The sequence below is a fragment of the Bufo bufo genome, chromosome 9 (assembly GCF_905171765.1).
Source record: "Bufo bufo chromosome 9, aBufBuf1.1, whole genome shotgun sequence".
Taxonomy (NCBI): domain Eukaryota; kingdom Metazoa; phylum Chordata; class Amphibia; order Anura; family Bufonidae; genus Bufo; species Bufo bufo.
In genome coordinates, this window is record NC_053397.1 from 42,502,649 (window position 1) to 42,517,598 (window position 14,950).

The 14,950-nt window shown below is 48.4% G+C and overlaps 1 protein-coding gene across 2 annotated transcripts in view; it reads right to left on the bottom strand.

Annotated features, from left to right (window-relative positions):
* LOC120978577 overlaps nt 1–14,950 on the bottom strand; it is an 875,253-nt gene that overhangs the window by 11,119 nt on the left and 849,184 nt on the right. For both annotated transcript variants that reach the window (XM_040406808.1, XM_040406807.1), the window contains 4 exons: nt 14,622–14,687; nt 14,253–14,303; nt 12,411–12,455; nt 6,892–6,912 (listed from right to left, as the gene is read on the bottom strand). In XM_040406808.1, coding sequence (XP_040262742.1) covers nt 6,892–6,912; nt 12,411–12,455; nt 14,253–14,303; nt 14,622–14,687 — 183 coding nt within the window. The remainder of the gene's footprint in view (nt 1–6,891; nt 6,913–12,410; nt 12,456–14,252; nt 14,304–14,621; nt 14,688–14,950) is intronic.

A 14,950-nucleotide genomic window follows, 5' to 3' on the forward strand; every position in this document is an offset into this window, starting at 1 on the left:
GGGGTGACAGGAGGAGGGGGAGCAGGGTCACTACTGGGGTGATAGGAGGAGGGGGGAGCAGGGTCACTAGTGGGGTGACAGGAGGAGGGGGGAGCAGGGTCACTAGTGGGGTGACAGGAGGAGGGGGGAGCAGGGTCACTAGTGGGGTGACAGGAGGAGGTGGGAGCAGGGTCACTAGTGGGGTGACAGGAGGAGGGGGGCGCAGGGTCACTAGTGGGGTGACAGGAGGAGGAGGGAGCAGGGTCACTAGTGGGGTGACAGGAGGAGGGGGAGCAGGGTCACTAGTGGGGTGACAGGAGGAGGGGGAGCAGGATCACTAGTGGGGTGACAGGAGGAGGGGGGCGCAGGGTCACTAGTGGGGTGACAGGAGGAGGGGGAGCAGGGTCACTAGTGGGGTGACAGGAGGAGGAGGGAGCAGGGTCACTAGTGGGGTGACAGGAGGAGGTGGGAGCAGGGTCACTAGTGGGGTGACAGGAGGAAGGAGCTGCAGGGTCACTAGTGGGGTGACAGGAGGAGGGGGAGCAGGGTCACTAGTGGGGTGACAGGAGGAGGGGGGCGCAGGGTCACTAGTGGGGTGACAGGAGGAGGGGGAGCAGGGTCACTAGTGGGGTGACAGGAGGAGGGGGCGCAGGGTCACTAGTGGGGTGACAGGAGGAGGAGGGAGCAGGGTCACTAGTGGGGTGACAGGAGGAGGGGGGAGCAGGGTCACTAGTGGGGTGACAGGAGGAGGTGGGCGCAGGGTCACTAGTGGGGTGACAGGAGGAGGGGGAGCAGGGTCACTAGTGGGGTGACAGGAGGAGGAGGGAGCAGGGTCACTAGTGGGGTGACAGGAGGAAGGAGGAGCAGGGTCACTAGTGGGGTGACAGGAGGAGGTGGGAGCAGGGTCACTAGTGGGGTGACAGGAAGAGGGGGGAGCAGGGTCACTAGTGGGGTGACAGGAGGAGGGGGAGCAGGGTCACTAGTGGGGTGACATGAGGAAGAGGGAGCAGGGTCACTAGTGGGGTGACAGGAGGACGGGGGCAGGGTCACTAGTGGGGTGACAGGAGGAGGGGGAGCAGGGTCACTAGTGGGGTGACAGGAGGAGGAGGGAGCAGGGTCACTAGTGGGGTGACAGGAGGAGGGGGAGCAGTGTCACTAGTGGGGTGACAGGAGGAGGGGGAGCAGGGTCACTAGTGGGGTGACAGGAGGACGGGGGCAGGGTCACTAGTGGGGTGACAGGAGGAGGTGGGAGCAGGGTCACTAGTGGGGTGACAGGAGGAGGGGGGCGCAGGGCCACTAGTGGGGTGACAGGAGGAGGGGGAGCAGTGTCACTAGTGGGGTGACAGGAGGAGGTGGGAGCAGGGTCACTAGTGGGGTGACAGGAGGAGGGGGGAGCAGGGTCACTAGTGGGGTGACAGGAGGAAGGGGAGCAGTGTCACTAGTGGGGTGACAGGAGGAGGGGGAGCAGGGTCACTAGTGGGGTGACAGGAGGACGGGGGCAGGGTCACTAGTGGGGTGACAGGAGGAGGGGGGCGCAGGGTCACTAGTGGGGTGACAGGAGGAGGGGGGCGCAGGGCCACTAGTGGGGTGACAGGAGGAGGGGGAGCAGTGTCACTAGTGGGGTGACAGGAGGTGGTGGGAGCAGGGTCACTAGTGGGGTGACAGGAGGAGGGGGAGCAGGGTCACTACTGGGGTGATAGGAGGAGGGGGGAGCAGGGTCACTAGTGGGGTGACAGGAGGAGGGGGGAACAGGGTCACTAGTGGGGTGACAGGAGGAGGGGGGAGCAGGGTCACTAGTGGGGTGACAGGAGGAGGATGGAGCAGGGTCACTAGTGGGGTGACAGGAGGAGGTGGGAGCAGGGTCACTAGTGGGGTGACAGGAGGAGGGGGGCGCATGGTCACTAGTGGGGTGACAGGAGGAGGAGGGAGCAGGGTCACTAGTGGGGTGACAGGAGGAGGGGGAGCAGGGTCACTAGTGGGGTGACAGGAGGAGGGGGAGCAGGATCACTAGTGGGGTGACAGGAGGAGGGGGGCGCAGGGTCACTAGTGGGGTGACAGGAGGAGGGGGGCGCAGGATCTCTAGTGGGGTGACAGGAGGAGGGGGGCGCAGGGTCACTAGTGGGGTGACAGGAGGAGGAGGGAGCAGGTTCACTAGTGGGGTGACAGGAGGAGGGGGGAGCAGGGTCACTAGTGGGGTGACAGGAGGAGGGGGGCGCAGGGTCACTAGTGGGGTGACAGGAGGAGGGGGAGCAGGGTCACTACTGGGGTGACAGGAGGAGGGGGAGCAAGGTCACTAGTGGGGTGACAGGAGGAGGAGGGAGCAGGGTCACTAGTGGGGTGACAGGAGGAAGGAGGAGCAGGGTCACTAGTGGGGTGACAGGAGGAGGGGGAGCAGGGTCACTAGTGGGGTGACAGGAGGAGGGGGGAGCAGGGTCACTAGTGGGGTCACAGGAGGAGGGGGAGCAGGGTCACTAGTGGGGTGACAGGAGGAGGGGGGCACAGGGTCACTAGTGGTTTGACAGGAGGAGGGGGAGCAGGGTCACTAGTGGGGTGACAGGAGGAGGGGGAGCAGTGTCACTAGTGGGGTGACAGGAGGAGGGGGAGCAGGGTCACTATTGGGGTGACAGGAGGAGGAGGGAGCAGGGTCACTAGTGGGGTGACAGGAGGAGTGGGGAGCAGGGTCACTAGTGGGGTGACAGGTGGAGGGGGAGCAGGGTCACTAGTGGGGTGACAGGAGGAGGGGGGGAGCAGGGTCACTAGTGGGGTGACAGGTGGAGGGGGAGCAGGGTCACTAGTGGGGTGACAGGAGGAGGGGGGGGCAGGGTCACTAGTGGGGTGACAGGAGGAGGGGGAGCAGGGTCACTAGTGGGGTGACAGGAGGAGGGGGAGCAGGGTCACTAGTGGGGTGACAGGGGGAGTGGGGAGCAGGGTCACTAATGGGGTGACAGGAGGAGGGGGGAGCAGGGTCACTAGTGGGGTGACAGAAGGAGGAGGGAGCAGGGTCACTAGTGGGGTGACATGAGGAAGAGGGAGCAGGGTCACTAGTGGGGTGACAGGAGGAGGAGGGAGCAGGGTCACTAGTGGGGTGACAGGAGGAGGGGGGAGCAGGGTCACTAGTGGGGTGACAGGAGGAGGGGGGGAGCAGGGTCACTAGTGGGGTGACAGGTGGAGGGGGCAGCAGCGTCACTAGTGGGGTGACAGGAGGAGGAGGGAGCAGGGTCACTAGTGGGGTGAGAGGAGGAGGGGGAGCAGGGTCACTAGTGGGGTGAGAGGAGGAGGGAGGAGCAAGGTCACTAGTGGGGTGACATGAAGAAGAGGGAGCAGGGTCACTAGTGGTGTGACAGGGGGAGGGGGAGCAGCGTCACTAGTGGGGTGACAGAAGGAGGGGGGAGCAGGGTCACTAGTGGGGTGAGAGGAGGAGGGGGGAGCAGGGTCACTAGTGGGGTGACAGGAGGAGTGGGGAGCAGGGTCACTAGTGGGGTGACAGGAGGAGGGGGAGCAGGGTCACTAGTGGGGTGACAGGAGGAGGGGGAGCAGGGTCACTAGTGGGGTGACAGGAGGAGGGGGGAGCAGGGTCACTAGTGGGGTGACAGGAGGAGGGGGAGCAGGGTCACTAGTGGGGTGACAGGAGGAGGGGGGCAGGGTCATTAGTGGGGTGACAGGAGGAGGGGGGAGCAGGGTCACTAGTGGTGTGACAGGGGGAGGGGGAGCAGGGTCACTAGTGGGGTGACAGGAGGAGTGGGGAGCAGGGTCACTAGTGGGGTGACAGGAGGAGGGGGGAGCAGGGTCACTAGTGGGGTGACAGGGGGGAGGGAGCAGGGTCACTAGTGGGGTGACAGGAGGAGGAGGAGGGAGCAGGGTCACTAGTGGGGTGACAGGAGGAGGGGGGAGCAGGGTCACTAGTGGGGTGACAGGAGGAGGGGGGAGCAGGGTCATTAGTAATATACTTTTGAACTATGCCTTTTGCTGCTGTATGAACTACTACTCCCATTATCTATTCAGTAAAGTGAGACTTTGGGGGTCATTTATTAAGACCAGCGTTTTAGACGCCGGTCTTAAAAGGAACCTGTCACCTGGATTTTGGGTATAGAGCTGAGGACATGGGCTGCTAGATGGCCACTAGCACATCCGCAATTCCCAGTCCCCATAGCTCTGTGTGCTTTTATTGTGTCAAAAAAACTGATTTGATACATATGCAAATTAACATAAAAGAGTCATATCTTACTCGTGTTGTAGTATACGGGAGTTGTAATACCCGTTACTACCAAAGGTCACTTGGTGTGCTGTCGTCCCACCTTAATATTGGGAAGTTGGTATATGTCAGTTTTATAAAATGTAATGTAATGTGTGTATTTCCCTGTTACTGAAACTTGTATGCACAGGCCTGCTAGGGGTGTAATTACAACTTCTAGTCCATAGAGGGAGCTAGGGAGCCCGAGTTTATATAAGGCCAGTCAGGGAAGTGCAGGGCAGACAGAGTCTAGTATCTGTAATCTACAGTTGGAGTTTAGACAATGTCTGAGACCAGTCCAGGCCTGAAGCCTGCTGTTCAGGAGAAGATTCCCTCCTGAATACCCATAAGCAGAAGCAGGAACATCTTAGCCTAAGGGCCTGAGGAACCATTCAGAAGCTAGGAGAGACTGAGGCAAAGAACAGAGGAGCCAGAGGTACTGAGAGAAACAGAGGAGGTACTTATGTAAGCCATAATCAAGGAGATAAAGCCAGACTTAGGTTAATGGGCCTTGGTGAAGAATTGCTACATTCCAGGATCAGACAGAGTTAGAGTGCAAGCTCCTTTGCTGCAAATCCTGTGTTCAACACTCTGTAATTACCCTGCTGTACTGAATTGCCTGCATCGACCGAATTGCAAAATCGACTGTATGCTGAGGAACTGCGTTTCCAATATTGTCTCTGCCTGCAAACTACTAAAGTTGAAGTTCTGTTTTAACACCACGTTTCCTCAAATTATTCCTGCATCCGCAAACGGCGTGCCACCGTTTACTTGGCACTGGCGTCACGAACTATCCCTACCTATACCTGCCCTTGCAGAGAGTCAGCTGTACCAGGTTAGTGTACATTGCACTACTACACCCAGAAACACCTACTACGCACAACTTGAGTACACTGCACTTCGACCAGAGAAGAGTCATATTTTCAAGCTCTGACTCATCTCAGGTCAATTTGCATATGTATCAAATCATTTTTTTTTACACAATAAAAGCACACAGAGCTATGGGGACTGGGTATTGCGGATGTGCTAGCGGCCATCTAGCAGCCCATGTCCTCAGCTCTATACCCAAAATCCAGGTGACAGGTTCCCTTTAATATTCCCTATAGCTGGTGGTGGATCGCCAAAGTTAAGTAGAGGCGCCGGCCTCTACATATCTTCGGTGGATCCACCACCACTTCTAAATGTAAGACGGCTTCCTTGCTATCTTACATTTATGCCTCTTTCACACGGGCGTCATGTTTTTGGCAATTTTTCTGCGCGAGTGCAAAACATTGTAATGCGTTTTGCACGCGCGTGAGAAAAAACGTGATGTTTGGTACCCAAACCCGAACTTCTTCACAGAAGTTCGAGTTTGGGTTAGGTGTTGTGCAGATTGTATTATTTTCCCTTAAAACATGGTTATAAGGGAAAATAATAGCATTCTTAATACAGAATGCTTAGTACAATAGCGCTGGAGGGGTTAAATAAATAAAAAATAATTTAACTCACCTTAATCCACTTGTTCGCGCAGCCCGGCTTCTCTTCTGTCTTCTTCTGAGGAATAGGACCTTTGATGACGTCACTGCGCTCATCACATGGTCCATCACATGATCGTTTACCATGGTGGTGGATCATGTGACGGACCATGTGAGGAGCGTAGTGACGTCACCACAGGTCCTTTTCCTGTGCACAACAAAGATGAAGACAGAAGAGAAGCCGGCTGCGCGAGCAAGTGGATTAAGGTAAGTTAAATTATTTTTTATATTTTTTGAACCCCTTCAGCCCTATTGTACTATGCATTCTGTATTAAGAATGCTATTATTTTCCCTTATAACCATGTTATAAGGGAAAATAATAATGATCGGGTCCCCATCCCGATCATCTCCTAGCAACCGTGCGTGAAAATCGCACTGCATCCGCACTTGCTTGCGGATGCTTGCGATTTTAACGCAGCCCCATTCACTTCTATGGGGCCTGCGTTGCGTGAAAAACACACAGAGAGGAGCATGCTGCGATTTTCACGCAACGCACAAGTGATGCGTGAAAATCACTGCTATGTGCACAGCCCCATAGAAGTGAATGGGTCCGGATTCAGTGCGGGTGCAATGCGTTCACCTCCCGCATCACACCCGCGCGGAAATCTCGCCCGTGTGAAAAGGGCCTTAGACAATTTTCTACGCCTAAACCAGGCCCATCCCTTCCCTGCCCAAACCACCCCCCCCCCCCACCCCCTTTTTTAGACCTCGCGTCACCAGGGAAAAATCAGAGATTGCGGCGCAAATCTGCACCAGATATACGCCCAATAAAGTAATTGACCGCTTTTATGTTTTGCAAATAAACAAGGCCTGATCATTGCTTCTTACAGTTCACAAGGGCTCCCCAACTGTCACTGGGCAGGAACCCCATAAAGCCAGGGAGTTCCCTGAATGAAGAAAGGGTGTGCCCTCTTTTCACTGTGCACAGCCTGGAGAGTGCCAGAGGGAAGATTGCCACCATGAACTGTGAGTACTACTACCACTATCAGGGTCACCACCACCACTACCATCCTGACGTCATGCATTGTGGGCCTCACATTTTGGCCTGTGCCGTCAAGTGCAGAATTGTGGAAGCATCTGAATTAGCTGGATGACAGTGCTGAGATTCACTACAGTAAAGGGTTATAGAAAACTGTAAAAGCCGACGTGTTAATGGTGAATATTTACCGTTATACAGCTAGTAATTTCCTGAAAGAACATGAGAAAGGCGGATGAGTTGAATAGTTACCATATACTTACTTATAATCATTTATATAACATATTCCACAGTGCTGTACAGAGATTGTCATCACTCACATCTATGTGTACGAGGTCAACTGCCCTTAAAAAGGAGCTGTCCCCTCTCCTGACATGTCTGATGTAGTAACTACTTGCATCCCCTATGTAATAACAATTCTGGAGCCTCTATTGTTATGACTCTATAATATGTCATCCCTTTATTATTCCTGCTAAAAGTTATGAAAGAATTAGCAGTTTGAAATGAAGGTCCAGATGGGTGTTACCAGTTGTGGGTGTGTCCCTGCACTGTTTGACACAGGGAGCACTGATTGGATAATGTCAGGCTTTGCAGCGACCCCCCCCCCCCAACTGGTAGCACCCATCTGGACCTTCATTTCAAACTGCTGGCATTACATGGGGAATACCAGGAGAGGTAACAGGTCCTCTTTAATAAGCACATGTGAGACTGGCCTACGACAGACGAAGACTGTGTATACCAACATAAGGCATTCCTAATTTCCTTGTTGATTTTGACCAGTTTCATTGGCAAGCTATAGCATATCATGTCCGTGAGCAGATCATTCCCACAGCTCTTAGGCTACTTTCACACATGTGTCTTGGCATTTCAGTTTTGAGATCCGGAAGAGGATCTCCAAACCATGCCAAAATGGTTCCGTTTGGCCCCATGCATTCTGAATGGAAAGAGATCCGTTCAGGATGCATCAGGAGGCCTTCCGTCCCGTCAGCATTCCGTCTTGTGACCGGACACAAAACTGGATCCGTCACTGAATACAATGTAAGTCAATGGTGGCGGTTCATTTTTTTTAAGGATCCTAATGTATTTATGATCCATTTCGATTTCACACAACTGCATCCTAACGGAAGGGATGTATCCTGATGTGTAATCAAAACTGAATCGTTTTGGTCAGGATTTGAGATCTTCTGCCGGATCCCAAAACCTGAAACCAAAACCCATATGGAAAAGTAGCCTTATTCTGGTATATGGTCATGATCTCCTCTTTCTGCACCAATCTCTTCAGTTATCAGCCTTCGCTTTCTCTGTCCCTGCATAACAACCTCCCCTTAGGGCTCTTTCACACGAGCGGATGCCGTGCGTGTCATCCGCAGCGTGAATGACAGCCAAGCCATCCGCTCGTGTGAAGCAGCCTTTATACTCAGTTAATAGGCGGCTTAGGCGGGGTGCAGAATTTCCTTAAATAGACCAGTCCTGTATGGAGACTTAGGCCTCTTTCATACAACCGTATGGCTTTTTCAGTGTTTTGCGGTCCGTTTTTCACGGATCTGTTGTTCATTTTTTTTTTTCCGTTGTGTTTCCGTTTCTGTATCGTTTTTTCGTTCCATTTTTCCCTATGGTATATACAGTATACAGTAATTACATAGAAAAAATTTGGCTGGACATAAAATTTTCAATAGATGGTTCAGCAAAAACGGAGCGGATACGGAAGACATACGGATGCATTTCCGTATGTGTTCTGTTTTTTTTTGCGGACCCATTGACTTGAATGGAGCCACGGAACGTGATTTGCAGGCAATAATTGGACATGTTCTATCTTTAAACGGAACGGAAAAACGAAAATATACGGAAATGGAATGCATATGGAGTACATTCCTTTTTTTTTGCGGAACCATTAAAATGAATGGTTTTGTAAATGGACCGTGTACGGAATGCAAAAAACGGCCCGTAAACGGGAAAAAAAAAAAAAACGGTGGTGTGAAAGAGGCCTAACTGGAGGCACTCCAGGGTGTGTTGACTTATTGGCAGTTCTCCGTGGGAAACAAATATGCAAAGAAGCATCTCCCTAGAAAGAGAACCATCTCGCTAGCGCCACCTCTTGGAAGTGGCTCCTTATGAGTCAAGATCTGACTTTCCAACAAATCTGAGAAAACAGCCAGGCTAGATATCTATCCGTAGACGGATTTTTCGGGGTGCTTGTCCCTCGTCAGTATGGTTCTCTTTCTTGGGAGATACCTCTTTGCTTACTCAGGTTATAAGATAATGTAGCAGGAGTAAAGTGCCTGTTCTAGAGCCAACACTTTTGTAAGCCTTATTCCCAGGCTATGCTTTATAGAAATAACAACTTTTTTTTTTTTGTAAACCCTTGTATTTTGAGGAAGCAAAGCGAGAATTTGTGAGCAAAAGATTCTTCTCATGTCTATAGTTCAATAGGGTTAGAAACAGGCAAACATGGAAGTTGTCCCTCCTACAGGCTAAGGGCTCATTCACGCGACTGTGTGAAGCCTGTTGCCGTATTGCGGACCGTTCCATGTGCATTCCGCATCACGGATGCTGACCCATTCATTTCAATGGGTCCGCAAATCCGGAGATGCGGAACGGTGCTGAACGGAAGAACGGAACACTACAGAGTCCTTTCTGGGGTTCCGTTCCATGCCTCTGCACCGTAAAAAGATAGAACTTGCTATATCTTTTTGCGGAACCGACGGATCGCTGACCCATTCAAGTGAATGGGGCCGCGATCCCTAAGCGGCTGGCACACAGTCAGTGCCCGTGCATTGCGGACCGCAATTTGCCAATTTGTGAACAAGCCCTAAGAGAGGCAGTGAAGGCTTCCAGCATGAAGAATGGGAATTAAATGCACCTTTGATACGTTATTCATGATGGCATGAGCAATTAAGCATTGAAGAATGTGCTCTTTTTTTTAAGCTTGACCACCTTTAGTTATTGGGTACGGTTCAACCACTTAGTGACCAGCCACTGTTTCCAGTGTTTGCCTTTCCATGTTTAAGCAGCTGTAACTTTTTCGTTTTTTCATTGACATGGCTGTATAAGGAGTAGTTTTGTGCAAGAGAAATTGTTTGGTGATGTTTGAGGGTAAATATAAATTACTTGAATGTATATATATCTTTTTGCATTGCAAATATAGTAAAGGTGTTTTTTGAGAATTGCTTTTTTAACTTTATTGTTTAATGAAATACTGAGGTTTTTTCATTATTGCATTTTCATTTTGCTTTTCTATCTTTCTTGAGCTATAACTTTTTTATTTTTCACTTCACAAAGCCATGTGAGGTCTTATCTTTTGCGGGACAAGATGTACTTTCTAATGCCACCTTTTAATATGGCATACAATGTAGTGGGAAGCTGGAAGGGAAAAAAAATGCAATTCCTCCACCGTTTAACTGGTTTTGTCCCTATGGCGTTCCCTTTGTGGCAAAACTGACCGATGCCCTTCATTCTCTGGGTCAGTACGATTACAATGATATCACATAGGTATAGTTTTTTTTATGTCTAAATAGTGTAAAAATAAATGTAAACTTTACAATTTTTTGATATCACCATATACTGACCCCAATAACTTTATGTCTGCAGCACTGTGTGGGGGCTCATTTTTTTGCAGGACAATCTGTCGTTTTTATTAATACCATTTTGCAGTGTGTGACTTTTTGATTGCATTTTATTACATTTGTTAAGAGAAATGATGAAAAAATAGCAAATCGGCCATTTTGATCCATTTTTCAGTTTGGCGTAAATATTTTTATATTTTTATATTATATATTACCGGCATCCTCATTGACCGCAGAAGATGCTGATAAGAAGCCCGGAGGCGCAAGAGGTTTTTCACCTTTTATATGCTGTGATCTCACTTGATCACGGCATCTTAAAGGCCTTAATGACTGCGTTCGGCATTATTGCCAGTTGCGGTCATTAGCCGCGGGTCTCTGCTGTTTGAAACAGCGGAGACCTGTCGGCCATGGTGCCTGCTGCATGTGCGAGCGGGCGGCATGTTTGCCCATCACTCCAGCGCCGCACATGTATAGCGCTGGTAGCAAAAGCGTTAAGTTGTACATATTTCACACTGGATAACCTGTTAAATGAGTTGTTCATGTTATTTCGGTCATGTTTGTGGATACCTAATAATTTTTTTTCTTGCTTTTATGTAAAGTATGTGCAATAAAATGTATTTAATAATAAAAATGCATTTTTTAAAATTTTTTGTAAGATGTGACTGCTGATTTTATAATGCCAGCACATAATTTAAAAATAATGTGTTATTAGAATTTCAGTCAATTTATTACGTTAAATCTATTTCAACTATATTTTAAAAATCGTGCAGTTATTACAATAACTAGGAGGCCTCATAATCAACTGAAATTTCCTGTTCTTACATTGTTATCAGAGGCTGGATAACAATGTAAGATATCACTATAGATAAGTCTCCATTCACACGTCCGCAATTTCGTTCTGCATTTTGCGGAACGGAATTGCGGACCCATTCATTCCTATGGGGCAGCACGATGTGCTGCCCGGACACGGAATTGCGGATCCGCACTTCCGTTCCGCAAAAAAATAGAACATGTCCTATTCTTGTCCGCAATTGCATATTCTATTAGTGCCGGCAATGTGCAGTCCGCAAAATGCGGAACGCACATTGCCGCTTTCCGTGCTTTGCGGCTCCGTGTATCTGCAAAACACGTTGCGGACGTGTGAATGGAGCCTAACACAGGATTCACCATTCACAATAGTGGATAATCACAGCTCATGTTCTCCCCCTCCCTGCGCAATGACTTTTGTACAGGCCACAGAGCATGCGTACAACACTCTGCCATAGTAATCAATAAACATTTCCGGTCTACAGGTTTCTATGACATATTTCTGAATGAAGTTAAAAACTGCTCAGGCAAGATGGCAGCCCCCACAATCATGTGCAGAATGTAGTATAAAAAATGTACAACCAAGAAATGAAATCAAATTAAAAAAAGAATATTTTTCAAAATTTGGTTGTAATTATTAAAAAATATATATGAAGGTGATACATTTTCTTTAAGTATGTTGTGGATTACTGATAAATCTCATTGTCTAGGATGATACACCAAGTATTAGAGATTAGCAAAGTTTTAGAAAATTCGATTTGGCTGCTTTGCCGAATTTTACAAAAGAATTTGCTTAGTGACGAATTACTTTGTCAAGAATCACATTTTTTTTAAAAGTAGCAGGTGCCATTACAGGGCGCTGCGATAGCGCCACCCCCATCATTGTACCCCTGCCACGTTCATACATGATTGTGACATCTGAGTGTAAAAACAGTGTAAAAGGAACATAAAAAATTTAATCAAACTTCAAAATCATACTTACCTCCTCCATTTGCTCATGACATCATATGTCACCATGCACGGGATTTCAGCCAAGATCTTCAATCAAGATGCCGGTGGCCGGCTCGTCACAAGCAAATGAAGGCGGTAAGTTAGATTTTTTAGATTTTTACACTATTTCAGGTTAAATCGATTCACTACCACGAAGCATTCGAAAATTCGGCTTCACAGCGAATCAAATTTAACCTGAAATTCGGATCAAAAATCCACTTCGGTGGACTCGCTCATCTCTATCAAGTATAACATGGTTGAATACACACCACGTCATTAGAGAATGATGATGTTGCCAAAGTAAAATGATATTGGTTCTATTAAAGAAAATTCAGAGAATTTGTTCCTACCGTCAATGGCTTATTCAAACACCCTGACTTTGTAATCTCATCTATCTGTAAAGCAAAAATAAATACATTTGAATGATTCATTTAGTAAGGAAGAGGAGGCCATGTCCGAAGTTTATGTTCACTTTAACCCCTTTAAAGGGGTTGTCCGGGAATACATCATTTGTAACAAACCCTGGACTGAAAGATGGAGACACGGGAGCAGGACTGGAGTGGCGGGGAGGAGGCTGAACCTTTCATTTGGGGAGGTAGGATGTTGGCACCTGCCGGAAATTATGTATTTACAGACAACTGAATTATTCAATAAAATGTATCTGTATAGCGCCACTTATTTTCTCATTTCTTTGTCCTGCTCGCTTAGATGGCCGCACATGCTCAGTTTCATCGAGTGCCTCCTGAGCTGTGGAAAGGAAAGAACTGAAGCAGAAAAGACACGCCCCCTGAGCTGCAGCAGAAAAGACACTCCCCTGAGCCGCAGCAGAAAAGACACTCCCCTGAGCTGCAGCAGAAAAGACACTCCCCTGAGCTGCAGCAGAAAAGACACTCCCCTGAGCTGCAGCAGAAAAGACACGTCCCCTGAGCCGCAGCAGAAAAGACACTCCCCTGAGCTGCAGCAGAAAAGACACTCCCCTGAGCTGCAGCAGAAAAGACACTCCCCTGAGCTGCAGCGGAAAAGACACGTCCCCTGAGCTGCAGCAGAAAAGACACGTCCCCTGAGCTGCAGCGGAAAAGACACGTCCCCAGAGCTGCAGCAGAAAAGGCACTCCCCTGAGCTGCCAGCTTGATATAAATCAAAGCAATGAATAGGACAGGGGCCGGCAACCTCCGGCACTCCAGCTGTTGTGAAACTACAACTCCCAGCATGCATACTTGCTCTGCTGGTCTCATAATTCCCATAGTAATGGATGGAGCATGCTGGGAATTGTAGTTTCACAACAGCTGGAGTGCCGAAGGTTGCTGACCCCTGGAATAGGGAGATCTCTGGATCCATGTGAGGTGAGGGCTGGTACTAGCTTAGTTAGTAGTATAAGATGTCTGATTTTCATTTTTTACATTAGTCATGGGATAACCCTTTTAAGAACATGGCGATTTTCTTTTCACTGTTTCAACTGTGCATTACATAAGCCGTACCTTTTTTGTTTTTCTATTGTTTGCAAGCGGAAAAAGGAGATGTGTGCTTTTGCTAAATTATTTTGCCAAACATGCCACCCTTGCTCATATAGTAGTATTGCTGTGTGTTTGTGATTTATATCAGGCTGGCAGAGGAGTGTATTTTCTGCTGCGTCTCAGGGGGGGTGTCCCTTCTGCTGCAGCTCTCTCTCTATCACAGCTCAGGAGGCAGTTGAAGGATGACACTGAGCATGTGCGGCCATCTCAGTGAGCTGGACAAAGAAACAAGAAAAAACAAACAGCAGGTGGTGCTATACAGATATATTTTATTGAATAACTCAGTGGCTATGATTTTTTTTTTATTATATGCAATAACAAAAGTATTCAGATCCAAGTGTTGGTTTGGAAACTGTAGAATATTTGTCGTGGGACAACCCCTTTAAGCTGCCCATAATGTAATGTTAAAGGGGCCGATAAGTATTAGACAAAGATGGCTGCTTCCATCCAAAATCAGTGGCACTCCTGTCTAGTGGTTGTATGTGGTGTTACTGCTCAGTCCTATTCACTGAGACAACCCATGGACAGGTGTGACCCGGTTTTTGTTATTGGTATGGAATAAGTCATTTCTGTGGAGGCCTGCTATTTCATGGACCTTCAGAAGCCCATTGTAGTGAGGAGCACGATGTGGACATAAAACAGCACGAATTAAGGAAACGTATTGAATAATGAACTTACTGCTTTGCAAAGGCAATCCAAGATCTCTTTGGTTATTTTTAGATTGGTATTCTAGAGAGATGGAAGATACAAGTTTTTTTTTATCAATAAGTCATTGTAAAGGCAGGGGACAGACTGCTGCTTACTAAACAGTAAAGCGTCTTTCATTGTGTTTTCAGAACATTTTTTAGTTATCGTGGACAACCCCTGTAACACACCCTAATTGAAAATATAGGAAGGAAGAGAGTGTCTGAGCCAAGCCTTTATATCAAACAGATGGAAATGACAGATAGAAATGACGTAGGGAGTACAATACTATTACCCCAGACACACCACACATCTGCATTCATGTAATAAAGTAGCTTCATACAAGTGGTAAACACAACTTACCAAAAATGTGTTCAATGCATTTAGAATCTTATCTAGTCCTTCAACAATGTCCTCGTCTGAACCACCCTGAAAGAAAGAGAGAGAGGGAGAAAGGAAGGAAGAAAGGAAGGAAGGAAGAACTGTTATTACAAAAGAAGGGAACAGAACACGTATTATTTTGAGTAGAGATTATAATATGACAAATTATATTAAAGGGAACATGTCACACTGAGCATGGAGTCCTATCTGCTGGCAGATAGCTGGCAGGAGGAGCTGAGCAGGTTGATATATCATTTTTGGGGAAAATATGTAGCAGACTCTATGTTCAACGAGACAGGTTCCCTTTAAGT